Source organism: Corvus cornix, chromosome 4A, assembly GCF_000738735.6.
Source record: "Corvus cornix cornix isolate S_Up_H32 chromosome 4A, ASM73873v5, whole genome shotgun sequence".
Classification (NCBI taxonomy): domain Eukaryota; kingdom Metazoa; phylum Chordata; class Aves; order Passeriformes; family Corvidae; genus Corvus; species Corvus cornix.
In genome coordinates, this window is record NC_047058.1 from 2,837,792 (window position 1) to 2,865,668 (window position 27,877).

At 48.4% G+C, this 27,877-nt stretch overlaps 2 protein-coding genes and 1 long non-coding RNA gene across 4 annotated transcripts in view; 1 reads left to right on the forward strand and 2 right to left on the reverse strand.

Annotated features, from left to right (window-relative positions):
* BRWD3 (bromodomain and WD repeat domain containing 3) overlaps positions 1-399 on the reverse strand; it is a 50,038-nt gene extending 49,639 nt beyond the window's left edge. Inside the window, 2 exon segments of the mRNA XM_039572278.1 lie at positions 65-123; positions 209-399. Of these exon segments, the coding sequence (XP_039428212.1) occupies positions 65-123; positions 209-245 (96 nt within the window). The 5' untranslated portion in view covers positions 246-399.
* On the forward strand, positions 1-21,711 carry LOC104691298. The gene is made up of 4 exons (XR_005604709.1): positions 1-112; positions 5,590-5,794; positions 11,406-11,508; positions 20,980-21,711. It is a non-coding gene; the product is annotated as an uncharacterized LOC104691298 (long non-coding RNA).
* Positions 19,767-27,728, reverse strand: HMGN5 (high mobility group nucleosome binding domain 5). 2 transcript variants are annotated; one of them, XM_039572279.1, is made up of 7 exons: positions 27,657-27,728; positions 27,408-27,510; positions 26,236-26,265; positions 25,538-25,567; positions 25,023-25,073; positions 21,711-21,854; positions 19,767-20,473 (listed from the first exon to the last, which is right to left on the reverse strand). In XM_039572279.1, exons 2-7 carry the CDS (start codon positions 27,420-27,422, stop codon positions 20,426-20,428), a joined length of 318 nt encoding a protein of 105 aa, XP_039428213.1. In that variant the 5' UTR covers positions 27,423-27,510; positions 27,657-27,728; the 3' UTR covers positions 19,767-20,425. The 2 variants fall into 2 exon arrangements, with proteins under 2 accessions (XP_039428213.1, XP_010401041.1); XM_010402739.2 differs by lacking the exons at positions 27,408-27,510; positions 27,657-27,728 and having other exon boundaries at positions 26,236-26,322.
* Between the last annotated feature and the right edge of the window lie 149 nt (positions 27,729-27,877).

The window sequence follows — 27,877 nt, forward strand, 5'->3', positions numbered from 1 at the left end:
TCCAGTCCCGTCCCGTCCCGTCGCCGCCCGCCCGGCCCGGCCGGAGCGCCGGCTCCGCGCTCACCTGGGCGGATTTCTTGCAGGGTCCGGACTGCAGGAACCGTGCGATCAGGTAGTAGAGCTCTGCGGAGGGGCGGGGGAGAGCGGGTTAGACACGGTTAGAACGGGGGAGATGCGGAGCGCAGCCCCCGCCGCCAGCGATACCCACCGGCTTCCAGCTGGGTCGGGGCGGCCGCCGCCGCCATCCTCCTCAGGAGGGGGAGGGGAGGTGGCGGATGGCGCCCCGGGGGGACTCGGCTCCTAGTGCGGGCGCCGCCCCATGCCGGAGCGGTGGTGCCGGTGCGGGGCGCGGGTCCCGGTGCGGGTGCGGGCGCGGGTCCCGCCCGGGCTCATCGCGGCTCCGCGGACCGAGCGCCGCCGGCACCGCCCGCACCGCCGCCGCCCGCCGCCGGGGGGCGCGCGCGGCAGCGCCGGGCGGGCGGGCGGGGGCAGGAAGGGCGGGGCGGTGACGCGCCGCGGGGGGGCGCCCGGCACTTCCGGGCGGTGGCTGAGGGAGGAGGAGGAGGAGGAGGAAGGGGAGGAAGAGGAAGGGCAGGGCTGGGCTGGGCCGGGCCGGGCGAGCCGGGATGTGCCTGAGGGGTCTGGCTGCCGTCACGGGGCAGCGCTGAGCCGGGCTGTGCTTCAGAGGGCCCGGTAGTCGTCACAGGAGGAGCGCTAGCGGCCTCCGTCCTCTCGGCTTCGGCCCTCCGGGCCTCAGTGCTCCCGATTCTCCTCGCTTTAGCCCTCACAGCTGCGGCTCTCGCGACTCCAGCCCTTCCCAGCACTCACGGCCACAGTGTTCCCGGCCTCAGTGGCCTCCTACCTGGCAGCGCCTGGGAAATGGAGCCCCATGTGTGCCTCAAATTAAGCCGTTTTTAAGCGACTTAAGGCGTTCAGGAACCTTAGGCATCCTGTCATGGGTAGGGGGATGGATCCCACGCATATGCCGTGGAGGGGACACAGGACTGCGAGGTGGGGAAGTGTCAGCCCTCCCTGGCTCCAGGTAAACACGGCCTGGCTGCAGGGAAGGGTCTCAGATTCGGGTGGCTTTAGGAGTTAAATAAAAGTGTTTTCTCCCAGTGATCAGGAAATTAAAATATGATGGATACAGCACCTCTTCTGAAGGAACTAAGGGGTCAGGGTCAGTGTAGATAGTTTTAATGGAAATAAATATTTTTCCGTGGGAAGCATCCTGTGAGAGCTCCTGAAATCAGTGTCACTTTGGCAATAGGTTGCTAAAACACATCAAGTGAATTGTTATTTTATCACAAGTACCTGACATTGGGTGTTAGAACTCCAGAGCCTTGGCAGTGTAAAAACCACTGTCATCATGGAATAATAAAGGACAACCTCTCCTCGCACCTGGAATACTGAGAGCTGAATCATTGTGAGTCGATGTTCTGGAAATATTAAGAATAAATTCAGTTTGAGCATATATTTATAGCAGCTGCTCAGGACTGGGTTTGCTGTGAACCACTGGCTCAGAGTTTTCCTGCTGTGCAGTCAGGATGCAGTCCTTCCTGCTGGCAGCTCTATGGGGTGCCTCCAGGCACCCAGCCAATCTGGGGAGAAGGATTTGGCGATTTGGCATTAAGCTGCTCCACATAATTCACCTGTACTCACCTGCTCCTTTATCCAGCTGTGGAAGTTGTTTTGTGCCAGGAGCTTGGATTAACTGGGTGATGTGTAGACCCTGTTTCCTCTTCATCATCCTCTAAAGTTCTTGAGTTGTCAGTGACAGTTCATAGGATCATGGAATGGTTTGGTGGAAGGGACCTTAAAGCTCATCCTGTTCCACTCCCTGCTTTGGGCAGGGACACCTTTCACTCTCCCAGGGTGCTCCAAGCCCCATCCAGCCTGGCCTTGGACACTTCCAGGGATCCAGGGGCAGCCACAGCTTCTCTGAGCAACCTGTGCCAGGGCCTCAGCACCTTCACAATAAAGATTTCTTCCCAATATCCCAGTTAGCCCTGCCCTCTGGCAGTGGGAAGCCATTTCCCCTTCTCCTTGTCCCAAGTCCCTTTCCATCTTTTTTGTAGGCTCCAAACAATTACTCCCGGAATGTTTTCAGGGCAGGTTCATTGCTTAGTTCCTCAGTGGCAGAGATGCGAGGTGCCACCTCACCAAGGTGCAAATTCCAGTGGCTTCCCAATAGTAACAGCTCTCCCAGCTTCCCAGCTGGACCCTGGGGCCTTCAAAGCTGCAGAGCAGAGCTTCCTGTGAGAGACAGTGTGAAACTGCTGTTCTCAGAATAAGTTCCCAGCCAGGAAAAGCGCACACTGATCCCACTCCCCGGAGAGGTAATGTTTCTCCCACCTGTCTTCAGAGCCCAGAACTGCAAGCTCATCTTTTCATGCATGATGGGAAGGCAAAGGAGAAAACACAGATGATGTTTTATAATATGCCCTGAAAGTACAAATCCATCTTCCTGAGCTGAATAGAATTCCATGTCAGGGGAAAAACAGCCCCATAAATATTGCCCAGCGCCATGTCCTGGTGCATTCCGGTGCCAACAGCTCCTTGATATATCCGTGCTTGGGTGAGACCCCCACCTGCAGAGCTGCCTCCAGCCCTGGGATCCCCAGCACAGGAAGGACATGGAGCTGTTGGAACAATCCAGCGGAGGCACCAAGATGATCAGAGGAATAGTGCAGCTCTGCTGTGAGGAAAGGCTGGGAAAATTGGGATTATTCAGCCTGGAGAAGAGAAGCTCCAGGGTGACCTAATTGTGGCCTTGCAGTACCTGAGGGGAGCCCACAGAGAAGATGGAGAGAGACTATATGGGCCTGGAGTGCCAGGACAAGGGGGGATGGCTTCCCACTGATAGGGGGCAGGGTTAGGTGGGATTTTGGGAAGGAATTCTTCCCTGTGAGGGTGGTGAGGCCCTGGCACAGGGTGCCCAGAGAAGCTGTGGCTGCCCCTGGATCCCCGGAAGTGTCCAAGGCCAGGTTGGACGGGGCTTGGAGCAACCTGGGATAGTGGGAGGTGTCCCTGCCCATGGCAGGGAGTGGCACTGGATGGGCTTTAAGGTCCCTTTGAACCCAAACCATTCTGGGATTCCATGATTTTGTATTTCTTTAGGAATGTGACATTTCCTTGGCACCTTTTGGTGCCTTGCTGAATCTCTCCAGTCATGATTTGCTTTTATTTGAGCTTGGGGGTGCACCAGGCAGGATTGTTCTGTTTGGGCCTGTCTAGAGCCCGTGGGAATTTCTGCCATAACTACAAGGGGCTTTCAAAAGCCTGGGATAGAAAATGCTCCCAAAGTAAGCTTATCCATGCCTTGGCTGTGTCCTTCCTGCAGCATTCCAGCTGGGAGCCTGGCCACATGCTCCTTGCTTAGTGCTCAATCCATGACCTTGTGTCAGTGCTTGGCTCTGTGCAGTGTTGCTCCACATCGTAGCTTGGATGGATTCCTGCATCAGCAGGAGAGGAGAGCATTAGGAATGCCCCAGGTGTGTCCTGTGTGTGCTGCAGGGCACAGCTGTGCAGGAACTTGCACCAGGGGCAGGTACAACCAGCATTCCTCATTCCCAAACAGCTCCTGGGGAACTTCCCTCAGCCTGGCTGTGGCTGAACTGTGCTGCTGTGCAGTCACTCCCGAGCCTCTTCCCAACATTCCTGACTCCCTGGCACCTCAGCTTCCTCTCCCTAATGCTCTCCCAGTTGCTTCCTTATTCCCCAAGCCTGCTACAAGGGCTGTGATCGATACCTCTTCCCACCTCTCTCAGGTTTTCCCCTCCAGGAGTCATGTCTGGTGAGTAATGCCCATCCTCTCTTTCCCCAGGAGCTCCATTTCCACACCACACGCGGATCCTGCAGCTCCGTGACTCATCTTTTTCCAGATCCTCTGCATCCAAGCAGCAGCATGCTGGGGGTGATAGTAAATCTCGGAGTGAAAGCAGGATTTTATGGATGTGCTGATTCATCTTTCCTCAGAGCAGAGCTCTGTTATGTAAATGCCAGCAGCAGCTGGTGGCAGGAGGGAGAACAGACTAATGGGCCATAGAAGGATTCAGGAGCAGAGATGCTTTAAGGAAGAAGCTGGATTGTAGCTGTTTCTTTCCATATTGCTTTATAAATAAATAAAAACGGAAGTTTTTGAGGGATTTTAGGAGTAGGAACTGATGACATTCAAATACCCATTGCATCTCCCCGTTGGGTATTGTAGGGAGTTTTACTCTCAGTTGTAGTTGAGAGTAAAACTCAAACCCCTGTTTAATTTGTCTACAAAATTAAATGCACTTCCCCACAGTCAGCTTGTAACACCAGGTAAAGGTGTCTCTCTCATATTTTATTTATGATTATTCTGTCCTCATGAGTCAAATCCTGCTTTAGCTGTGTGTGAAAACAGGATTGTGGTTTGGCACAGCCAGAAATGTACAGTTAAAAATCAAAAAAAAAAGTTTAGAGAGGAATTGTGCAGGTGTGGTGGGTTTACCTGCATTGTACCTTTCCAGTAAATGTAGATGGGAGTGCACATGCCTGAATCCAGCTGGATTTAAACACTGGAACAAATTAAGCATTTTTAGGGTTTTTTGTTTGTTTGGTTGGTTGGTTGGTTTGGTTTGGGGTTTTTTTTGTGTATTTTCTGTGCACATTTCATAGAATACCCTGAGTTGGAAGCAACCCACAAGGATTTCTATGAACATCCTGCTCATCTTGGGCCTTTCATATGGAGCTAAATGGCAAATAAGGATAGTAGTTAAATTAAATCCAAATTTTTGTTTAACTGATTAAAAAAAAAAAAAAAGCTGTTCAGAAGGAATTTAGGAGTTGATGCCTTGTGCTACACAGTTGTGAGTAAGGGAATATTGAAAAGTCCAAGCTTATTTTAAGATCTTTAAATACAGAAACCTCAAATTTTGGTATCGTAGTTTATTTTAAAAAAATAAATGAGATGCAAAATAATTAGCATTAATTACAGTTGCTGGAATGTAGGGCTCGTGTGTGCAAACCAACATCCTGTTTTTGCAGGACAAATCTCCAAGTTCCCACTCGTTCCTGTGGTTTTCTGCCTCGACAAGAGCTTTAATAATAACTAGATAGCTGTTAGATATTACACAAGATCTGCTCTAGGATTTTTGCTATTTTTAATAATTTAATATTTAATTTCTCCGCTGCATCATTCCAGTCATTCCTCTAGATGGTGCCAGACATCCAAGAGTTGGGTGTAACATTATCCCATGGGAAGGCAATGGAGGAACAGCCAGGACGCCACTCGCCTTTGTTTCTAAATTCTATCTTGCAATAGTTCATCTTGTTGATAAATTACTTGTTCTGGGTGATGTAAATATGATGTTTTTTCCTTTTGAGAATCCTAAAATCCATTCAGCAAAGCCTAAATTCCACCTGCCTGGAGCAGTGTCATCCCTTGCTCCATGGACTGATCCATATCTCATATTCCTTATGGCAGCCATTAGCTCGTGTGAGCTGTGATCAGTGTGTGCAGCCCTGCTGCGACTGGGAGAACTTAATCTGCCTGCTTTGCAAAGAAGTGATATTTCTGCCTATTACCTAAACATTTCTCCTTATCTCTATTTTACGCAGAAATGCCAAATCCAGCTGTGGCTGAAACACCCAGGAAAATGGGGTGTCCCTGTGTGCTCTGGGCTCTGTCAGCAGAAGGACCAAGGGAATGATGTCAGTGTCAGGTCCATCCTCAGCATCTCTGAATTCCAACTTTGTACCTCAAAGTGCCTGGAATCCCCCGAGTTTTATAGCAGCAAAATCACTACTGGGTGTAAGTGACCAGGTAGGTTTTGTTACTGTTGGTGTTACTACTGCACTCAGCACCATCCCTGTCTAAGGGCCTGATTCTGTCCCCTGGTTGGGATCAAGCCTCCTGTTCCCAACTTTTTCAGCCTCTCCTGAGATGCTGAAAAAGTTGGCTGCTACCAGTCCAGGGGTCCCCTGCACAAGGATCTCACCACAAAAATACCACCTCATATCACTACTGGGCTAAATCAGGAGCTTCAAGTCATGCTAAATATTTGTAAATAATCCTTTGATGTTTGGTTTGTGATTTTTGTACGTTTTTTACGGCCAAATCTTGCATTTTTGGCTTCTCCTGGAGGCCTGGGCACACAGCATCCAACTGCAACTGGGAATTCATCACCTCTCTCCCTGGACATGCAAATTTTACTGGAAATCCCTCAGCTAAGTAAATATATTTAATAAAATTACATCCCTGTGTATCCCGTAGCCTTTTCCATTAAGTTTTGAAGATTTTTATGTTTTAATTACGTTTTTCACTTTACGAAAATACCAGAAATATTGGGAAGGAGTGCACCAGGGTTTTTTAGAGTGCTGCTTTTATTGAAATAAAAGGTTATAAAACAGTTTGATGTATTTTTTATATTTATTGATATCCCTAACATGCAGTCATTGTAAATAACCTCATTAATACTCTTTAAATACAGTCTTACAAAATTAATTCTCAATTACTGCATGAGGTGATGGATTAGAAAACTGTCCTGTGTAAGTTTGCCCACAGGAGTGTGAGTTTAGAATGAACTTTCACTAATCGTGGAATCCGAGGATGGGAGTTTGGAACATTTCTCAAAGTGCTGTCCCATACAGGAATTCTCTTCCCTTTTTTAAAATTTATTTAGTATAAAGCTTCTTCTCATGATCTTCAGTTTGAGATGACTTCTCCCTCTTATCCCTCATAAGGAAAAACTTTAACATGGAAACCTCCATAAATTCCTCTGCAGTAAAGTCAACCCATATTTCATTTAATTCTTATACTTCCATCATTTATTGGAGATTCATGTTCTCCTGTAGCCTTCCAGCTTTGTATCTCTCGGGAAAGTCTTTCCCCTGATGTCCTCAGGAGTTCAGATTTCAGAATCTCTTTTTATTTTTGGCCTCAAATTATTAGTGCTTGAGACATAACCTGCTAGGATATGTTTTGTGTGTCATCTTGATTTGGACAGGCCTTACATTCTTGGAAGATCCTTTAAAGTGTTTTTTTTAATAGAAGGACTAATTTAATTTAATTTTCAGTGAGGTGGTTTTCAACACTTGCAAGTTCTTGCCCTGTTAGCTATTTTCCTTTCATTTCCTCTTACACCAATAAAAGTGTATTTAGAGTTTGTGAAGTCCCCAAGTTCTGTGTGGTTGAGTTTCTGCTGGAAAACCACTGTAGGTGGGAGGTGAAGCTGTGAAGGCACATGGTGTCCATAAGGACATAGTTGTGCCATCAGTCCTTATTTCCCTGAGGTTTTCAGTGTTACCCCTGGATTATAATGGGATAAGTGTGGAATATGACTGTAAAGGTGGAAAAAAGCATCTCCTGTTCATTCTCCACATTGTCCTTGAAGTCTAAAGGATCTGGCATTTCCTGCTGAGAATCCTCTTCTCTTCATGTGTTTCCTGATGTTTCTGTTCACCTTTCTCTCTCCTGCTCTGTGCAGTCAGTAGACCTCAGTCTCTTCATTTTTTTTCCTCTCTTTGCTCCTTCCTCCTGCTTGGTGACTGAGGTTGTTACAGGTAACACCTTTCAGACCTTGACTTTCTTCCAAACCCATCTTCCCATCTTGGCTTTGCTGCTGCCAATGGACTCTGCCAGTTCCCCATGCCCTTGTATTTGGGGGTTTTGTCCTTACTGACTCCAGGATGCCTCTGGAATGGCCAAGGAACATTTCCATGGGAGACACGGTGTGTCCTGAAATGGGACATGGAAGAATCCCATTGAGAGTGACGCTGACCTTTTGGTGCAGGTGTCGAGCAGATATTGGAGAAATCCTGGGAGCTGAGCACTGAGGGAGGGATTTAAGGAGACAGAGGCTCGTGAGATGCATCAAGACTCTTAAAGCCTCGTTTTGTCTTTCTTGAACATGTGAAAAACAAGCCAGGCTGCAGCATTCCCTCCCTGTTGGGAGAAGAAAGCAGCAGGACAAAATCTGTTGTTGGAATTTCCCTCCAGCAGCACTTCCATCCCTCCCACCCGAGGGCAGTTGGAGTGAGCCATGGCCATGTTTGGGGGGACTTATCCCAGGGGGTCTGGGTGTCCCAGAGCTGGGGACTCTGCTTTGTTCCCTGCAGCCCCACCTACCCCCTCAGCCAAAAATGACATTTTTCACCAACTGCTAAAGTCTCCTGCTCCTGCTTTAACGTTAATTTTGGGAGTTTTCAGCTGGACTCTGAGCTACCTCATCCAAGAATCCGCGTGGCAGCCCTGAGGTCCAGCCCCATCTGGGTGACAGAGTTTGTTTCCTTTGGCAATATGGATTTAACAACCGGGCTTCCAGCCCTGGGAATCATTTCCCTCAAATATCTGCAAAATAAATGATGGGACATTTTCCAGTGCCGTGCTACAACCACCCAAAACACCACTGTAAAACTCACAGAGGCCAGGCTGAGTGAGTGCATTAAGCAAGGCTTATGGGGATTATGGAATTAAATTGGGAGTTCCTTCCACCCTTCCCCCAGTCAAAGACATTCGGAAATAAATATTAAAAAAGGGTGTTAAAACAATGGCTTTGGCTAAAACCTCTGCAAGCAAAGAACTTCGTTGTGGAAACTGTGGACTGGTGTGTCCAGGCTGTGTTCCAGAGGGTTTCCATCAGGGAGCTGGGGTAATCTCAGAACACCCAACGGCCGTGGCTGCAACGCTTCTGGAATGGCTCTGCTTCCCAAATTCCCTCTGCACTGCAGAGAAGTGCACCAGCCCCTCGTACCGCACAGGACCTTGCCTCCACACCTCTGGATCCTGCTGCTGGCTTTGGCATTCCTTATCCTCTGCCTGCAATTTCCAGCTCCGTCCTTTTCCCGGCATCAGGAGCATCCTGCTCCTTTCAGGGAGAGTTTGTGCAATGAAAGCTTTGCTTTAATCTGGGCTGGATTTAGCCAGATGCTGCAATCCCGGGAAGGCTTACGCAGCGCTCAGGTCTGCCAGGGGAACGTAGCCTTGATTTGATAATCTGGTAATGGTTTATTTAAAATTAAAATCAGAGAAAACCTTTAAAACAGCTTTTTTTTTTTAGCTCCTTTGGGCCTTGCAGTGGAACGGACACCCGGGCTCTTGGTCACATATAGGACCTGGCACCCATGAAATAGGTTTTAGGCTAATGAGGCACACTCTGCCTGCTTTAATTAGATGAATTAGAGCCAAAAAAAAAGCATTTCCCATTAAAAGTCTTTAGCATCATAATAACACAATGGATTTAAATATTTAATATAAAAATACATAAAATTAAATATTAATTTCCAATACACTTACAAAGCCCATTTGACCCAAATGACCCCACAAATATTCCCTTACCGGGGAATCCCTTTTCTTTGCATCTTCATTAACATCATTACAGACCTTTGCATTTAAAATCTTTATTTTAGTGCAGTTCTCTTGGTAATAAAATAAATCCATGAGTCACCTGTGCAGCAAGAAATAGGATTTACAGAGATTTTAAGCTTTTGGGGGCAAACATGGTTTATTCGTGCCCATGTCAGGGCCTGGGGTAGATGAGCACAATGACACCAGAGGCAGCTCAGTGTGTTAATTAGTGCTAATTAATGAAGCTACCAGGTTGTTTTTGACCTTCTCACAGCCCACTGCAAGGGGTGAGGAGGAAGGATAAGGAATGAACAGAGGAATATCCTTTTGGTCAGAGTTTTTCTGTGCCTGCCTCTCGTCTCTGACTCCCCCAGGTCCTGTGTCCCCCCCGTGCCTTAGCAGGGAGCAGTGACACCTCATCCTGCAGACTGGAGTTCCAAGGAATCCTGCAGCACTGTGGGAAGCTGCTGTCCAGGAAGGGGCTGGGGATGCTGACTGCTTGTGACAAGTCTTGCCTGGGAGAAAACCAACACGGCAGCGGTTGGAAACCTGAATGATGTCACTATGGCAACAAAATAACTCACCTTAAAATAAAATGTGCATTGGAAGCAACCTCATGTGCTCAGGGAATAGAGGGAGGAAGCTCTTATTTTTTATATGTGTATATTTTTATGTTTATGTATTTTTTAATATTTTTTCATCTTCCTAAATTCTTGCCCTGTTACCAGATGCTGATGCAGATATAAAAAATATTTTAATTTCTCTCAGCAATGAAATGAAACAGAACATGATCAGAACCTCCAGAAGAAGGAAAAATGTGTTTGCTGGAGGGCAGGAAAACCCTGGAGCTGTTGATAACTACAAGTCATTCTGATGGATGTGAGATCCAGATTATCGATATCTGCAGCTCACAGCAGTGATTCAGGACTAATTATTGCTAATATTTTTCATGGACATAATCCATCTCTTTCCAACAATCCCAAACTCCATTTCCATATTTGTTCTTTGCAGACAGGTTTGTTTTCCCATTGTTTCTGCATTAAATAACATCAACAGGTGGAAATTTAGAGATTTCTCTGGAAATTCCAGACTCTCTCTGGCTCTTTTCATCCCATGGGCATCCCAGGCAGGTTGGAACCATGGTGATTCAGCCACAGCACTGCTGGTGAGATGTTCCCAAGTTTTCTCATAATCCTGGTTGCTTTTTAGACTGGAGTGAGTGACTTTGACCACCTCTGTGTCAGGGAAGCCGGGATGGGAAGTGCGGTGGTGGGGGTGAGGCTGTGTGCTGTGCTGAGCTGCAGCAGCCCTGGCAGCTCCTCAGGGACCAAACCCTGGCAGCAAAGAGGAGTTGTCCTGTCGGGTTCTTCTCCTGCTTGTCAAAGGCAAAGAGCATTTATGGGATGAAGCATAAGGCCATGGAAAGCCCAGCACCCCTGATTTGGTCCTGCAGCGATGCTTGACTAATCCAGGGTAAAAATAGGAACACAAATTGTCCGGTGTTTCACTGGGAAGCAGAAGTCCGGCAGCGCTTGAGTTTGAATCATCCAGATGATACCCTGCAAGAGGGGGGTGTTGCTCTGGAAATCACAGTGGTGCCCAGGGACTGTGATCGTGGTTCAGGTGGAGAGATGCTCCTGATGCTCTGGCAGGCAGGGCAGGGCAGAGCTGGAGCTATTTTAAGCTGAGCAGAGGCAGCTGGCGTTGGTGTGGTACTCATCCAGTGTGTGTGTGCTGGGGACAGAGCCTCTGCCTGGGAATGGGCAAAGAAGTCTCCAGACTCCACAGAGTCACAGGTTTTCCCATGTTTTTTGCAAAGTTCAGCATATCCCAGCAGGAATCGCCAGCACCCACAGCTCCATGAGCAACTCTGGACTTCCAGTTCTTGCAGTGCAAAAATAAATATATTTACAGAATAACTATATTTTATATAATACAATACAATACTTATATAATATAATGTATAATTCTATATTATAATTATATTATATAATATTATAATTTTCCTCCCTCTATCTCATTTTCTGAGAGCGTTGCACCCAGTTCAGTGGCAGTGAAAATAATTTACTTCCAACTGCTTCTTTTATAGGAAACTAGAGAAAGTGGATTAAAAGGAATGAAGTTATGGAGCAGGAAAAGATACTCCAAAACCACTGTGGAGGAGGGAAGAGAAGGTTCTGCTCTGGCCCTGGGTGAGTTCAAGTGGGTACTTTGGATACTTGGGTGCCAAATAATGCTAATAATTGAGAATGTCACATTTTGACGTCATCAACACAGCATCCAGACACTGCCTCTCTCCTTCCCATCGGTATTTCCTTGCAATCCCACATTCTCTGCAGCCTGTGATCATTGGGAGAGCAGGGAATAGCTGCTGTGGTTCCCTGCTCTCTGGCAGCGCGGGAGGGATGAGCCGAGACTGAAATAATTTTCTACCACTGATGTGAGGATGACTCCAACACCGGCTCCGGCTCCATCCACATCACTCCTGCTCCCCATCTGTGCAAGGAAAAGTAATCACTTGCCTTACCTCCGGGTTTAATTAGTCCCTGCTCCGGGGCTAATTAGGAGCGCGGTCCGTGCGGAGGTCAGGGCCGGAGCCCTCCCTCCCTCTCCCGTTCCCGCTCCCGCTCCCACTCCCGCTCCTGCTCCCGTTCCGTGCCATCTGCCATTGCTAGACACTGGCTTTACTTTTCACGCCTGGCTGGGCGCGCTGGATGCGCGGGGTAATGGGGCTATTTTTCCCCCTTGGTCTTTGGAAAGGAAATAATAATAATAAACCCAGGAATGGCTGGAACTGCTGCACGCTACCCTTTTCCTTCCCACTTCTGAAGCTTTTTAGCATTCAGTTTTCTAGCAATTGGGAGGAAAATTGCCCTGAAAGAAAGAAACAAAAATCTGTGTTATTTTTTAAACACCCCCCGTGCCACACAGGCAGCTGCAGAGAATTTCTCTTCCAAAGGGATGATGTAATGGGCTTTGTCAGCCAATGCTGGAATGAATAAAACCGGAGACCCGAAATCCATCCAGGCTTTTGATGAAACTCCTGAGGTTCCTGAAGCAAGTGGTCGCCAAAATGGGCTGGAACTGCTGGTTTTGTCATGCAGATCTTGAGAGAAGTGAGATGGAGAGTCAAGGGCTCCAACCAGGGAGTAACCAAAACCACCAAGTTTTGTCCCTTCTGATGGAAGGGGATCTTGTGCAGAGCATCTGGGGACACTCAGAGAGGGGGTGCACAGCCCTTGGTGCCGGGATGTCAACCCAGACTTCATCATCCACCACAGAGTCACTCCTGATCTGAACATGGGACCTACAGCCACATTTTAGAGAGAGATATGTGTGTATATTTAATATTATGTATGTTATATATAATATTATTGCCCAGAGAAGCTGTGGCTTCCTCATCCCTGGAAGTGTCCAAGGACAGGTTAGATGGGGCTGGGAGCAACCCGGGATAGTGGGAGGTGTTCCTGCCTAAGGCAGGGGGTGGAACTTCATGGATTTATGGTCCCTTCCCACCCAAAGCAGTCTGGGATTCTGTGATATGTATAAAACATAAATATATAAACTATACACAGATATCACCAATTCCTGCTGCAGCAATGGGCACATTGTTGCTCTCCCAAGGATGTCATGGAATGCTGAGGCCAGGAGATTTCTCCTCTCACTCCATGACTTATCTCAAGTCTCTCTCTAGCTTTCTTGGAGCCCCTTTAGGCACTGGAAGAGGCTCTAAGGTCTCCCAGAGCCTTCTTCAGAACACCCCCAGCTCTCCCAGCCCGTCCCCATAGGACACACACCACCGTTCCTGTCACCCCAAATTTCTGCAGTGAGAAGGCTGTGGGGCAGGCAGGGAGAGCACCAAGCACTCCAGAAGGTTCCAGCTCTTGCAGGGATGTCACACTTCCAAGTGGTGGCGGAAGAAGCATGGATACATTTCGCCTTGGCTGCTCTCTGGTCCCTGCTGGCCTTGTGCATCTTCACTGGGCATTCCTGCAGCGGGAGCTGGGACAGAGCTGCTTCCACCATCCCGCAAGCCCTGTGGAGCCACTGCCACGGTGCCACATCCCTGGGAGCTGTGGTACCATCTCCTCATCACGGTGCTGTCACCCCAGGCAGCTGGATAACCCCAAATTCCCAGGGATGACCTCACTGTGTGTGCAGAGCAGCTGTGCAGGAACACCCAGCTAGGATCACCACCTAGGGGCCGCAGCACTTCACCAAGTGAAGCCGGGAAGATTTATAGCCAAGATGGGCCAAAAAGGGAGTTGGAAATAATTCCCGAGCCCAAATGGAGCAATACTGAGAGCTGGGAGTCTGGACCCCTTCTTCAGTCCAGTGGTGGCTGTCACCTCACCTTCAGCACCAGCAGCATCCAGCAAACCTGGCCCCTAGGGTGGCATTTGGGGAGGGAGTTTTGCCAAGAGCAGGAGGATGTGGTGCCCTTTTCCTCCTGGGAAAGATTCAGCTCCAATGGAGAATATTCCTGGGAGCACACCTGCACAAGGGGATGTGCACAGCCCAGGTCAGTGGCACAGGGCTTGGCAGGGACACAGGTGGTACCTTGGGTACATCCATGCCATCTGTCCCCACCAACAGCCACATCCAGTGGACAGCAGGGAAGTTTTCCTCCTTTCAAAGTGTCTGGAATGTGGCTGAAGGGGCTCAGACCAAAGTGGGGGTACAAACCTGTGTCCCCTCACCCCCCAGCTCCATCCAGAGGCAGGGACAACTCCAGGTCCTCTCCCACCACCATGGGTTGCTGGTCCTGCACTGGTGACATGTCTTTGTGTCCCACAGCCCCACCAGATCATCTTCCAAGAATTTGTGTAATCACTTCCTAAGCCATTATGATTCCTGGGCTGAATTTGGGCAATGAGTTACATGGTTTAATTACTCATTGTGTGAAATATGTTCGTTTTGCATCTGCCACTCAGTAATTTCATTTGGGGCCTCTTTGTTTGCTTTGTGTCCCCACACAAGAGCCACCGACCCCTATTCACTGTCCCTGTGCCGCTGCACCAGGGAATACAAATCCCGCCTCCTTTCCCCCCTCCGTCTGTCAATTCTTTGCGAGACAAAAAGGGTAATTTATTTAATTGCTGCTGATATAATGTCCTAAAAGTCTCCTTTTCCCTCCAACAGTTAATTACACTTGTTAATTATTTTAATTATTCCCAGGGTAATGCTGTAGGTATAGAGGAGCAGAGGAGTAAACATGGAGCAGGGAAGTCGGGGTTTACTCCAAGATCTCTGTTGATAACCAGGCTGTAACCACATGGGTGGTGAAACCAAAGCAGGGAATGTTTGGCCTGGATTTGGGACTTTCTGTTGGGAGCATGGAAGGATTTATAGGAGGGGAAGGCAGATCCTGCAGGATTTCCCTCGGATGAGGCCTGGAGAGGCAACTCTGGCCCTTCTCTCCTGGGAGAGATGGCACAAAATGGAACCATGACTTGGGGAAGCACTTCTGGTCAGCACCTCCATGATGGTGGATTTGTATGAAGGAAGAAACCAAACCAAGCAAACTTCCATCCCACTGGAAAGCTGAGGCTCAGCCTGAGGCTTAAGGACAGCGTACCTCCAACTCCAGCTGTGTTCCGAGGGGAGCGGTGGCCCCGGATCCGTGAACAGCAAAGCTCATTTGTGGTCCCGCAGAGCAGCCTCTGCCAGCGCCCCCGGAGCCAGGGTGAAACCTGAGAGCTGCCGCAATCCAAACCTTCTCCACAGCTCCTTTTATCTTCCTGGGGGGAAAACAAACAGCGCAGAAGCCGGAGCTTTGTGGCTGGGATGTCACACATCTGGTTTGAGCTGCAAGAAATGCACTTCCACCCCCTCCCCAAATTGTTCGTGTTAAACAAACAAAATCCCGGCGATTTTGCGAGATTTTGGCGCTGGATAACTTCGGAGCAGCTTTGACTGAGAATGCCAGGCTTGTGCTACACTTCATCTCCAGTGGAAGCAGCGCGCCTCGCTCGCCGGGAGGGAGGCACTTCCAAAGGGGAACAGCCGTGCCCTGGAACCCCCTTACCGGGAATGCTGCCGAGGCTGGGAGCAGGGAGTGGTCTTGACCACTCTGTGTTTAGGTTTCAATCCAGCATTTTTCCCTGTGTTATTTATGCTTCCTCCCCTCCTCCCCTTTTAAGAAAGTCTGGAATTGTTTAAGATGTGTCCAATTGTATTAAGTTGCCTTTTGAGAGCTTTATGGTGTCAATTGGATTCCCACTCTTAGGAACAGAGCTTTCCAATTTGCCATTTTCCCCTTTTCTATCACATCAGCACCAACTTCCTTTCAGTGCTTTCAGGTGTTACGTCAGCCTGAAGGTCACGCTAATCCCTGGACATCACTTGCAGATTCCCATTTGACACAGTCCCAGTGATTCCCTGGTTGGTGCTGCAGGAGGAAGGGAGTGTCATTCTTCTGGGATCTTCTCCCATGGGCCCCTCCCTGTTGTTTTCCAGCAGAGGTGGATAAATCAGGGCAGATCATGGAATCACAGAGTGGTTTGGGTTGGAAGGGACCTTATAGACATCTCATTCTATCCCCTGCCATGGGCAAGGACACCTTCCACTATCCCAGGTTGCTCCAAGCCCCATCCAGCCTGGCCTTGGACACTTCCAGGGACGGGGCAGCCACAGCTTCTCAGGGAAAAGATGAGAGGTGTGGATGAGGGGGGTGGGAGCAGCTCTGATCCTCTCCCCATCCCCTCCTTGACTCAACCTAGCCCAATCCCAATCACACCCCTTCCAAAGCAGGGGACAATGGCCACATGAGTCATCAGTGACATCTGTCCCCGTGTTCATGCTCACTTGTGACCAGCTCCAGTTCCCCCGGGCACTGGGACAGTCTCTGGAAGCTACGTTGACATTGCTCTTTCCAAGGACAGAGGCTCCTCGAAAGCCGCCCAGCGCCGGGCCCGGGGTGTTCCCGGCTCCTGGAGCCCATCCAGGGCATCAGGTTTCAGAGCGGGGGCTCCCGGCAGCTGCACGGGAAAGGAGCAGCACCACTGGGACAGTCAGAAGGAGGAGCCGTCGTTTCCATTCCAGGGATTCAATTTTCTGTCTCCCTCATCAGATTAACACCAGTGTAACTCCATTAACTGCCAGGGAGCAGCTCTTGATCTGAAAATCAGACCTGTTGGAGTGTCACAGAATCCTAGACTGGTTTGGGTTGGAAGAGACCTCAAATATCCTCTGGTTCTGCCCCCTGCTACGGGCAGGGACACCTTCCAGTAGCCCAGATTGCTGCAAGCCCCATCTAGTCCAGCCTTGGACACTTCCAGGGATGGGGCAGCCACAGCTTCTTTGGGCAACCAATGTCAGGGCCTCCCCACCCTCACAGGGAAGAATTCCTTCTCAGTATCCAACCTAAATCTACCCTCCCTCATCTTAAAGCCATTCCCTGTGCCCTGTCCCTCCATTGCTTGTCCAAAGTCCCTCTCCAGCTCTCCTAGAGCCCCTTCAGGCACTGGAAGGGGCTCTAAGTTCTCCCCAGGGTTTTTCTTCCCCAGGTGAACACCCCCGGCTCTCCCAGCCTGGCTCCAGAGCTGAGGGCTTTTCTGGCTTTTGTGTACAGTCACTTCACTCAAAGGAGCAAAGCTGGATGTGGGATGAACCTGCAAAACCCTTCCTTTTATGTGCTTGGAGGGGTTGTTTTATTTTATTTTCTCCCATTCCTCTTTTCTTTACATCCCAAGGACCTCACTGTGATTTCTATCCTGTGCTTGCTGAGGCAGCTGTGCCTTTTCCGTCCTGATCCTCCTGTGCTGCTCCAGCATGTTGCTGATGGTGGAGACCAGGATGGAGTCTGGAGGTGCCTCCTCTGATTTCCCCCTCCCTCCCCAGACAGTGACCAGTGTTTTCTAAGTGGTTTTCAGTGGGTTTATTGTTCTGAGCAAACAAAAGCAAATGCTTGCCCAGTTCTGTTGAAGATCCCATGAGGACACTGCGTGAGGACACTGCGTGAGGACACTGTGCTGCTCTGGGAGCCTGCACCAAAAGCTGTATCATGGAATTACAGGAACATTTGGGTTGGAAAAGCCCTCCAAGTCCATTGAGTCCAACTGTTCCCCCAGCACTGGCAAGGCCACCACCGGCCATGTCCCCAAGTGCCACATCCACAGTTAAATCCCCCCCGGGATGTGACTCCAGCCTGTGCCAGGGCTGGACAACCCTTTTTTCCCTAATATCCAACCTAAACCTCTTCTGATGCAACTTGAGGCTGTCTCCTCTCATCCTGACAAGCGAAGTGGACACCTCACCATGGTAGGGTATTGCCAACATCGCTCAAATCTCTTCCCATGACACCACCTCGGAGCCATGAATCTCTTCACCGTTGCATCTTCAAGGTCCCCACTTGTTATGATGAATAATGATAATCAGCAGTTCTGTGGATCTTTCCTAATCAGCATCAGACCCAGTAACACCCAGAGCCCAGGGAACAGCCAGCCAAGGACCTCAGGGAAGGCAGTTTCTCCACAAGTTCCAAATAAACCTGAAAGTAGGTTGACTCAACAGTTTGAAACCTCTCCTTTTCAGACAAAATAAGCCAAGCTTGGGAGCTCCATGGAGCTGGCCTTGGATTCAGTGTCTAGACAACAGGACAGCTGTGAGGAGGGTTTGGCATAAACCAGACAATCCATTCAGTTGTGCAACTCTCTCAATACCCCATGGCTCTGAAAAGTTACGAATTTGAGCAAAATGTTCTTGGGCAATTTTCTGCACTTATTTGAAAGAGGAATTTGATTAGAACAATAGTTATAGAATTAAGAACAACTCCCACCCTGGCACTTAAAAAAGAAATAACCAAAACCAAACACTCAGTTGTATGTTCTGTGTAACAACCTCTGGACTCAGATGGAGAGACACGACTTGGGACCAGAGTGACCTCATTCCAAACTGTGTTTGTACCTTGGCATATGGATGGATACTGTGCTGAGGAAATATCACCTATATTCAGGGTCTGCTGCTTAAATAACAGTGCTTGAGATACTCAGTGACTGGAGGCTGGAGCCAAAGAGAGATGGCCCCACGGCACCAGGGCTGGGAGAAGGGGCTTCACCTTTCTGCAGGACTGGATTCCTGTTTGAAGCCCTTTTAGAGGAACCTCTGAGGTGGGAAATACACAAATCTAAACCATTTCCAATCTGCATTTTCTCCCTGGAGCAGTACAGGCGCATTGGGATTTCTCACAGACTGCTGGCTAAACTCATAGAATCATGGAATCCTGGAATTTGGGTGGGAAAGGAACTTAAGAGATCATCTGATCCCCATTGCCGGCCACAGGCAGGGACACCTTCCGCTATCCCAGGCTGCTCCAAGCCTCGTCCAACCCTGGCCTTGGACACTTCCAGGATGGAGCAGCCACAGCCCTGTGCCAGGGCCTCCCCACCCTCACAGGGAAGCATTTTTTCCCAATATCCCATCTAACCCTGCCCTCCGTTTAAAACCATTTCCCCTTGTCCTGTCACTATGTGCCTGTATAAAAAGGTCCCTCTCCCTCCTTTTTATAGGCCCCTTCAGGCACTGGAAGGGGCTCCAAGGTCTCCCACAGCCTTCTCTTTTCCAGGTTGAACACCCCCCGCTCTCCCAGCCTGTCTTTGTAGAGAGGATATTCAGTGAAACATTTTCAGATGTGAGTCAGGCTGACATCTGACATTCCAACTGGGATGTTCAGTCTCCCTGGTTTTACCCACATCTCAGCACACTTCCACCAGGCACAGGGAATCTGGTTACTGCTCCATTAGTTTTCACTGGAGGAGAGACCAGAGCATGCCCCAAAATCTCTGCTGGATTAAGGGAATACACTGCCAAGGAAAAGGCCCCTCAGAACTCCCTCACCTTCACTGCTGAGGAAGCGGGAGCCCAGCTAACCCTGAGCATTTGTACCGAACAGGTGGGGCAGCAGGAATAAAAACCCCTGTGCCTCAGGCCAGGAAAATGAAATCCATGTTTAAACATCCTCTAGGGGTCCTGGGGGACTGATCCTGAACCCCACTGAATGCAAGACACTCTCACTGAGATGCTGTTTGGGGTTTAGACACAAAGTAAAATATTCAAGCTCTTGGAATTTCCCATTGCTGGGCTGTGGAGCAATTTAATGCGAGAGAGGTTTCTGCATTTCAGACATTTTCCTTTTTATTAAATATATCCTGTAGTTGGTTCATGGATGCGAAGAGACTTTCTATGAAATCAGGTTTGAGCAGGAGTTGATAAAGTTGCACAAAAAAGCTGTAAGAGAACTGGGACTTAACCCCAGTTCACTGGTCTGGTCCAGCTGCTATGTCGCAGAATAAGGAGGCCTGGATTAATGGGAACTCACACAACTGAGGCAGAGAGGGGCTTGAGCCCCAGCCAAAAGTCCAAAGCTCTCCAGCCCCACGGGCTCTCCCTGTCCCACTGCAGCTCTCCTGGAACTTGGGAGCTTTCCAGCAGCACAAGCAACAAACCACAATCAGCTTTTGAGGAGTCTTTTTTATTAAGATAAATCCAGCAAAATTCCTAACAGTGGGTACATACAACCAACCTGCCCTTTTTGAAAAGAAATGTTTGTATTTCATTTAAAAACAGGATTACACTTTTATTTATTTATTTTTCTTTTTTTTTTTCCAAAACTGACAAAATAAAATTACATTTGGGAAACAACAGATTTCCAGCTCTTAGGTTTTTTCATGAAAATAGCTCACCTTCTTTATAAAAGCAACCCACAGAACCACTGGAATGTTTCACACGGTTATTTGTTTTGAGACCTCCCCACTTTAAGAAACCATACAACACATACAAGGGAAAAATTAAAATCTGAAGTCTGTAAGCATGACTTACACAAAAAGGGACACACTGACAGAAGTCAAAAGCTACCACCACTTATTCTTTCCATGTACCATACAAACTATTACAATCACAAAATTTAAAAACAATGACTTTTTTTTTGTTGTTTTGTTTTGTTTGTTAGGGATTTAATTCCCAAGTAACCGAGATGAAGATGTTCCATAATTAAATTCATGCTAAAAAAACCTGCATTTATAAAATAGTTGATAAAAATATTCCTCTCTGTTAACAATACAGCATGGAGGTACGGATACCAAATGATGGAGATATAGGGCAGGGTTAACATTACTCGGACTTGGCTTCCTTATCATCAGATGCTTCAGCAGCTGGTGCCTAGAAAAGGGGTTGGGAAGAATAGAAATATTATTGGTATACTGGATAATATAATTGGATTCCAATCTAACCAGCATCAAAAAGAGACCAGTTTGTTAACACAGACATGGACAAGCCTTTGTGTGGATAGACAGGAATGCACAGAAAATATTGACACAGCAACGGGCTGATAATTCTTTAAAATGAAAACACAGGAATATTAATTAGTGAGGTAATTTTGGAATAAGTGTCTGCAGAGAGGCAGAGGTTTGGAATGTATTTTAGACTAGGATAAATGATATGTTAGGGGAAGTTCAAGCCCTCGTCACAGGGGAAGTGGAAGAATTACACATCAACCACGATCCTGCTCCGTTCAAACTTTGGGGAATCAGTTCTCACCTCTCTCTATGAAAATGTGCTTTTACTTCTCAAGTCAACACATCAAACCTGCAAAGCTCCCTCAAAGCCCCTCTGAAGCACATTAGCCATACAGTGCTTCAACTAAGCAGCTCCTGATCTTGTTTTAGAAATGAAAGAATAAAGGACCCTTGGTTGGATGGTGACACTCAACCCACAAAGAGACGCCACTGGCAGTGACAGAACACAACGGGCAAAGAGAGCCCTGAGAAAACACTGCTTCACCATCAGCAAGGAATCTGCTGGGGCAATCCATCAGCAGCTGATGGAGCTTGCAGCTGGACCTAGCAAAAGGCAGCTGAGGTAAGGAGCTGCCACAGCAAGGACCTGCGAGAAGAGGCTGCAGGTAAGAGACAAGACCGAGTTTACTTTGCAAATCTCTTGTTGAATTGTTCTGAGGCAAAGAATTGTCTTAAAGAATTGTGTAGAACTCAAAACCAGATTTCTGGCCCAGCACCAACCCGTGCTGAGCAGCAGAGGAACCCAGCAGTCCAGAGGGGATGTACAAAGTCAGCTCAGGGCTGGAGGGCGATGATTTCCCTGGGCTCCATTGTTCCCCAAATCTTGGGCATTGCTGTGAGCCAGCCCTGAGAGGAGCCCTGGGCCAGCAGACAGCACCTGTGGAAGGGCTCCAGCACAGAGCAGGAAGGAGTTGGAAGGAGAAGGCCATTTCTGCAGGCTCTCCCTGGGAGCTGCCCTGGGCAGGTACCACAGCTGCTCTGTCCTCCCAGTGTGGCAGTGACCCCCCCCACCCTGTGGAGCCCAGCAGAGCTCCTGCAGCTTCCAGGATGTACTTCCAGCACATCTGGCTCTGCTCCCAGCTCTAGTGGAGCTGAAGTACCTCATTAGTTTTGGTATCTCCATTTTCAGAGTGGTTTTCTTCTTTAGCATCCTCTTGTTTAGTTTCCTCTTTGCCTTTGGCTCCTTTCTTCCCTTTTGTTGCTGCCTTTTTGTCCTCCTTTTTATCATTTGCTGCTTTTTCTTTCTGTTAAGAAAACAGACAGTGACATATTTAATCCCAATTTCCACCTTGTACATCAGCATGTTCTCAACTCCAAAACTGTCTGCACAACCTCCTTCCACCCCCCAAACTTCCTATTGACAAAGATGAGATCAAAGTTTCACAGGAGAAGTGTTTTCCTTCTGTCTGTCCTGCATGTGCTACAGGGAAGTGCAGAATATAAAAGCAGCCACAGCTGGGGTTAAAAGAATTCTTATTTCAAATAGGCATTCAATTAAATTAGCTAAAAAATGTTGAACTGGCCTGTATTTCTGCCCTGCTGCTGAAAGGCAGCCACACAACAAAACCAACATGTGCAAACACCAGAATATTTCAGATGTGCTGTAAATGCCTATTTAGAAAACTGTAACAAAGCTGTAGGCAAAGGACTTTCCCCTTTCCCTGCCAGAAATATTCCTTGTGATAATAAAGCACTTCCGTGCCAGAAAAACTGGGGGCTTAACAGCATCACTTTGATAACCACAAGAGCGTTGCATTTATTATTTAAGTGCAGTTTCTTGTATGTGGATCAGGCTAAATCGAAACAAAACCCAAAACTTGATGCTTCTGTAGTAATAATCTTCCATAGGCAAGGTCAGATCCTGACCCAAATACCCGACCCTCATTAGTTTCACTTCCAAGGATGTGCCTCTTGCTGCCAATAAGTAAGAGCACTGGCTCAGCCCCTTGCTTGATTAACCTACTTCCCACAGAGGAACCAGAAACCCAGCAAGATCTACTCACAGCTGAGTGAGGATAAACAGAAAATTACTGGATATACATTTATCTACTCAGAAGATTTGTCTCAGTGACTGCAAATTATCAAAAGGTTACAAAAGTTTTCTTTCTGACTTCAATCTCTCAGTTATTAATGCACAAAATTAATTCACCTTAAAAACAAGCTGCTGAAGAGTGTTAAGGAGTAGAGTCACCTGATTCTTCAATGATTAAAAATTCATCAAAATTGACAGCAAATCCTCCAATAATGCAGAAAACATAAGATGGGGTCAGTACACTCGATGAGTGAGGGTTTCCTTCCTCTCTAACCTCTCATTCCTCAGTCTCAGGGATTTCATCCCACCTGCAAAACTCTCCTACAGTGTGGTGTCAGGAGTCCCTGTCTTGGGAACACCCACTATCCTGGTGCTGTTCAGCAGTGAGATTTAGAATTACAATTGTACTATGGCACTGCTTATCTGTTCCCATATCCCACTAAAAAAAACCTCAACTAAGTATTAACAGAGCTAAACCCAATTCTCTCTGCTGGGAAAGCCCCTCTTCAGAAAGCACTGGAGGAGAATCCAGGGAAACTGACTTCCATGGCTGCACTGCCTGGAGAGAAAGGGTCCCACAGGACACAACAGGACCTCAGCTACAGCATTGTGTTCATTTTCCTCAATCATTTTGCTCTAGACATAGCAACAACAGTACAATAATAAGGTCCTGTATTTTAGAAGTGACAAAGCTCCTTTCCCAGCTCCATGGTTTTCAATATGGCAAAGTTTAACAGGTGAAATCTATTCTGACACACAGGAAACCATTCCAGGATCCTGAAGCTTGAGAAGTAAAGCACTTGGGGCAGACATGAATTAAAAATGCCTCGACAATCCTTACTCCATCACCCTTTGCACAGGTGTTGATGCAGTTTGAGGAGCTCTGGAGAGCCAAAAACACAGCTCAAGTGTCCTGGCTTCAAACAGCACCTCAGGAGCAGGAGGACAAATGCTTTCCAAGTCCAGCTGGGGGCAATTCCCAAGGCACAGCTCCCAGGGGATCCCTGCATGATCCCAAAGGGAGACCACACCACCCAGTTGTGCGGTGGGGGCCCAAACTAAGCTTTGCCGGTCCCTTACAGCCCTTAACTCTTGCATCCCTGTTCCTACAACTTTTCACATTAAGTTAACACAGCTTTAGTGTTTAAACCCAGAGATGTTTCCATGAAAATAAAAAAGCAAACTTGGAAAAAACCCAAATACAATAACGTGGGTCATGCACCGCTGCCCTGTGGGCCACCAGCAGCTGGCTCTGCTCTGCCTGGGGCACCAGCCACTAGAGGGAAGTGCAATCCAGAGTGCCCAGTCCTCCATCCAACCAGAATGTGGTCTAGAATTCCAGCTGCACGGCCAAGATGGAATGGGAAAACCTTGCTCTGCACAGCACTGAGATTGCAGAGCTGAGCCCAAATGACACATGGGCTCTCTCTCTTTTCCATGGCACCATGCTGCTCCACACAGGATGTGGAGGGAAACAGTCCCCTCACCTGGAGGTCTGCTGTGCCATAGGCAAGTGCAAATTAATTCCTTTTCAATGGAAAAGGAAAAAGCTCCTGGTTCCCAGCCCGTCATCCTCCTCTGCAACCAAAGCGTCTCTCCCCGCTGTGCTCTGCCCACCTCGCCATCCCAAACCACAAGGAAAATGTGCAATGGGAACAGGTTAAAAACAATCACTGGAGTTTTGTTGCTGGGGTGCTTATTGTTTTTTTCTTTTTTTTTTAGCTGCAAAATCCTAAATATATTTACAGAAAAATCTAAAAAATTAGCACTGCAAACTGATGGCTGGGAAGGTGATAGGAAGGGGATGGAAAGAAATCCCTCATGGATTGCAGAACTGCCCCCTTTGAAATTCCAAACTGTTGCCCCAAACTAAAAAAGAGCTTTAAATAGTTTCTTTTTGAACTATACTGTCAGACATGCCAATGTTTTTGACATTTCCAAAAATATCCAGCCAAAGGGGTATCTAGAAGTCTGAGTGATTAAAATGTGATAAACTGATAACTAACTGCAGAGAGGGCCTCAGAATGGAAATATAGTAAGAAACTGTAACTAAAAGCATGATTTTCAATGCTTCCTCTGACAGAGTCTCTGATCTCTATTCCAAGCATCATTTTCCCAACAATGCATTATATGAAACTTCAGAATGGCCTTGTAAAGCAGCAGCAAAGCCCCACCACAAGGGATTACAAATCTGCTCAGTTTATCACATTCCTGCAGTAGAAATTTGATAAAATGATGTCTTTCCCATTCTTTTTGCTCACATAATTCCATCTTAAAGCTTTCAGGATGATTATGAAAAAGCAAAGTGGTTAATTGTGGGGGGTTTTATCCCTGTAAACACCTTGAGAAGGAAAATATAACTTCAGTTCAAGACCCTTACCTTAGGTGCTGCCTTTTTGGGCTTTGGCTCTGGTTTGGGTGGAGCAGGTTTCTGCAAAAAACACAAAAAACAAGTCAGGCAAATACCAGAAATAAATATTTATTTTTTTATGAGCAATACGTCTGTAACTTTTGAGAATTATTTACCTAACAGTTGGCCCTGCAAAAAATCAATGGGCAAATTACGAGGCTAAGGGAGAGAGCGGGTGATTTACAGAGCCACGAGCATTTGTATGGAGAAGTCCTACAGGGAACAAATCCATCCTGAAATCAATATTCCTTAACTCTGGATACTTGTGCCCAGATGGAATGTGCACTAACACAGACGTCGTATCTCCTGTGAGAAGCCTGCGATATGGGCATGTTCAAGGAACAGAAACATGGAATGGGAATTTTAAACTATGCATTGCTCTAAGCATGCATTTCCCAATTCTGGGGGAAAAAAACCCAATAGTTTATCTTTAACTGTCCCCATCCCAAGTGATATAATATTAAAGGATAAATAGAGATACTCACAGCAGATAGTCTGGCTGACCTTCTCTTTGGCTGCATAAGGAAAGGTAAGTCAGTAAAATTCAGAGAGCACATAAAGCACAGCCTTCTCAGAATTGCCACCCAAAATAACATGGCATTGTGAAGCCCCATAGAAATCCTAGGATATATGAAATTATGGGCATTATGGTGAAGGCCTTGATGACTCCTCATCCCTGGAAATGTCCAAGGCCAGGCTGGATGGGGCTTGGAGCAGCCTGGGCTAGTGGAAGGTGTCCCTGCCCATGGCAGGGGGTGGACTGGATGAGCTTTAGGATCCTTCCAACCCAAACCATGCTGTGATTCTACGATCCTTGTAGGTCCAACTCAGGGTATTCTGTGACTTCCTAGAAGTGCAGCTTTGCTCAGCAGTTCTCTGCTGCCACCACTTTACTCAGCTGACGCGGTAAGGGATGAAGTTTCTTTACTTGCAGGAGTTGTGAGGCTAAAAGGGACTGGAACCGATGGTCCCTGACCTCAGCCCAGGAGAGCTGCTGGACCCCCAGCACCACCTCAGGGGGGTCACCTGTCACCTCAGGGGACAGCGATGGCCCCAAGCACCCCAAAAACAGACACAGGGCCACCCCCAGGGGCTAAACACCCCTCATAAGGTGCGTGGGGTTCCTAATTTCTGCAGAACCCCACAGGAATTCTTGGGAGTGGGGACCACAAACAACTCCTACCTCCTCCTTTGCCTCGCCTTCAGCTGGAGCCTGCAAGGAAAGCGAGACATTGAAGTGAGAAGACAAGACCATCCCGTGTGACACCACCTGAGTCCTGAGGGAAGCGGGAGGGGGGCCCCCCAACACCACCCGCAGCAATGGCGGCCTCCCCCCAGCCCCGCCGCTCCACGGACTACAACTCCCACAATGCCACGCGGCCGCCCCATCTACGTCATCACGTCGAGTTCGAAAAGTTCCCGCCAATTTCCCCTCACACAACAAGGTCGCCGCGGGCCCCGCAAGGACAATGAGGGACAACCGGGAACGCAGCGATCGCGCCCGCCCGAGGGGTTTCGAGTCGGTTCAGGCGCCCCACGGCCCCGTCCGGGGCCGTGGGGCGCCTGAACCGACTCGAAACCCCTCGGGCGGGCGCCTCGGTGATTGAGGGGCGACTGCGTCCCCGCCCCGCCCCCCCCAGCCGCGCTGTGAGGAGAGGGGGGGCCGCCTCATATTCGCGCTGCCCCAAAGTTCCTGATTACGGTGATAAATCCCTTTTCCCCGCTTTCCTTGAAGGCCAGTTTCAAATTCTGCGCCGCCTAATGGCCCCAAATTACCATTGCACAACCATCTGGTATGACAAGAAGTGGGAGGCAAAAAAAAAAAAAAAAAAAAAAAAAAAAAAGGAGAACAAAGGCAAACGCAGGAGAAAGAGGCGACGTTTAAAGGCGAATCCAGCCGGGAATGGCGCGATGGGGATTAAAACGCTGGCGGAGGTGGGTGGGGGGGCCCGGGGGGGTCGTGGCGCGGGTTTTGCGGGGGTTTTGCTGCCCCGCGTTCTCCACAGGGGCAGCACAGCACTATGGCTGTTTGTAATCCAGCATGGAGACACTGCTGCTCCAGCCTTCTCCTCCTTCCCAAACAAAACAGCCCAAAAGTGAACTCGCCGCGCTGCCCTGCCCGCCCCGAGCCCTCTCCCTCCGCTCCCCGCTCCGCTCTAGGACATACATCAAAAATTAAAAATGCAAAAAAAAAAAAACCAACCAAAAAACCCAAAAAACTCCACACATACACGCGCGCGCGCGCTAAAAAAATTTTTTTTACAGCTAAATTTCCGCGATTGCCGCTTTAATCTCTCCCCCTTCGCTCCCCATCTGCCTTCCCTCGTTTTTTAATTATTTTTTTTTCGTACTTACCTTTCTTTTGGGCATAGTTGCACCTTAATAGTTGATTGCAAAACCTAATAGAGATAAGATATCGAAAAATAAATGGAAGCGGCGAAAAACTGTTCCGACCGTCCTGCAAAAAAAAAGAAAAAAAATAGACAGGAAAAAAACCCAAAAATTAAAAGGAAGATGTTTAAGGGACCAAGAGTTAATTGCGGCAGAAACTGAACAAAAAAAAAAATCCCCCCCTCTTTATTGCAAACAGTAAAATACACCAACACGCAACCAAACTGCATGAATGGGGAGCGCGAGATGGGCCCGGCCGCTGACTGACGGCCGAAACGGCCAATGGGGGCGCGGGGAGCGGCGCGGGGGCGGGGCGTGGGCGGGGCCGCCGTAGCGCGAGCGCCGCGCGCTTTCCGCGTGTGCGCGGCCCGAAGCGCGGCCCCGCCGCCGCCGCCTCCGCCCGCCCGCCGCGGGGCCCCGCGCCGCCGGCCCCC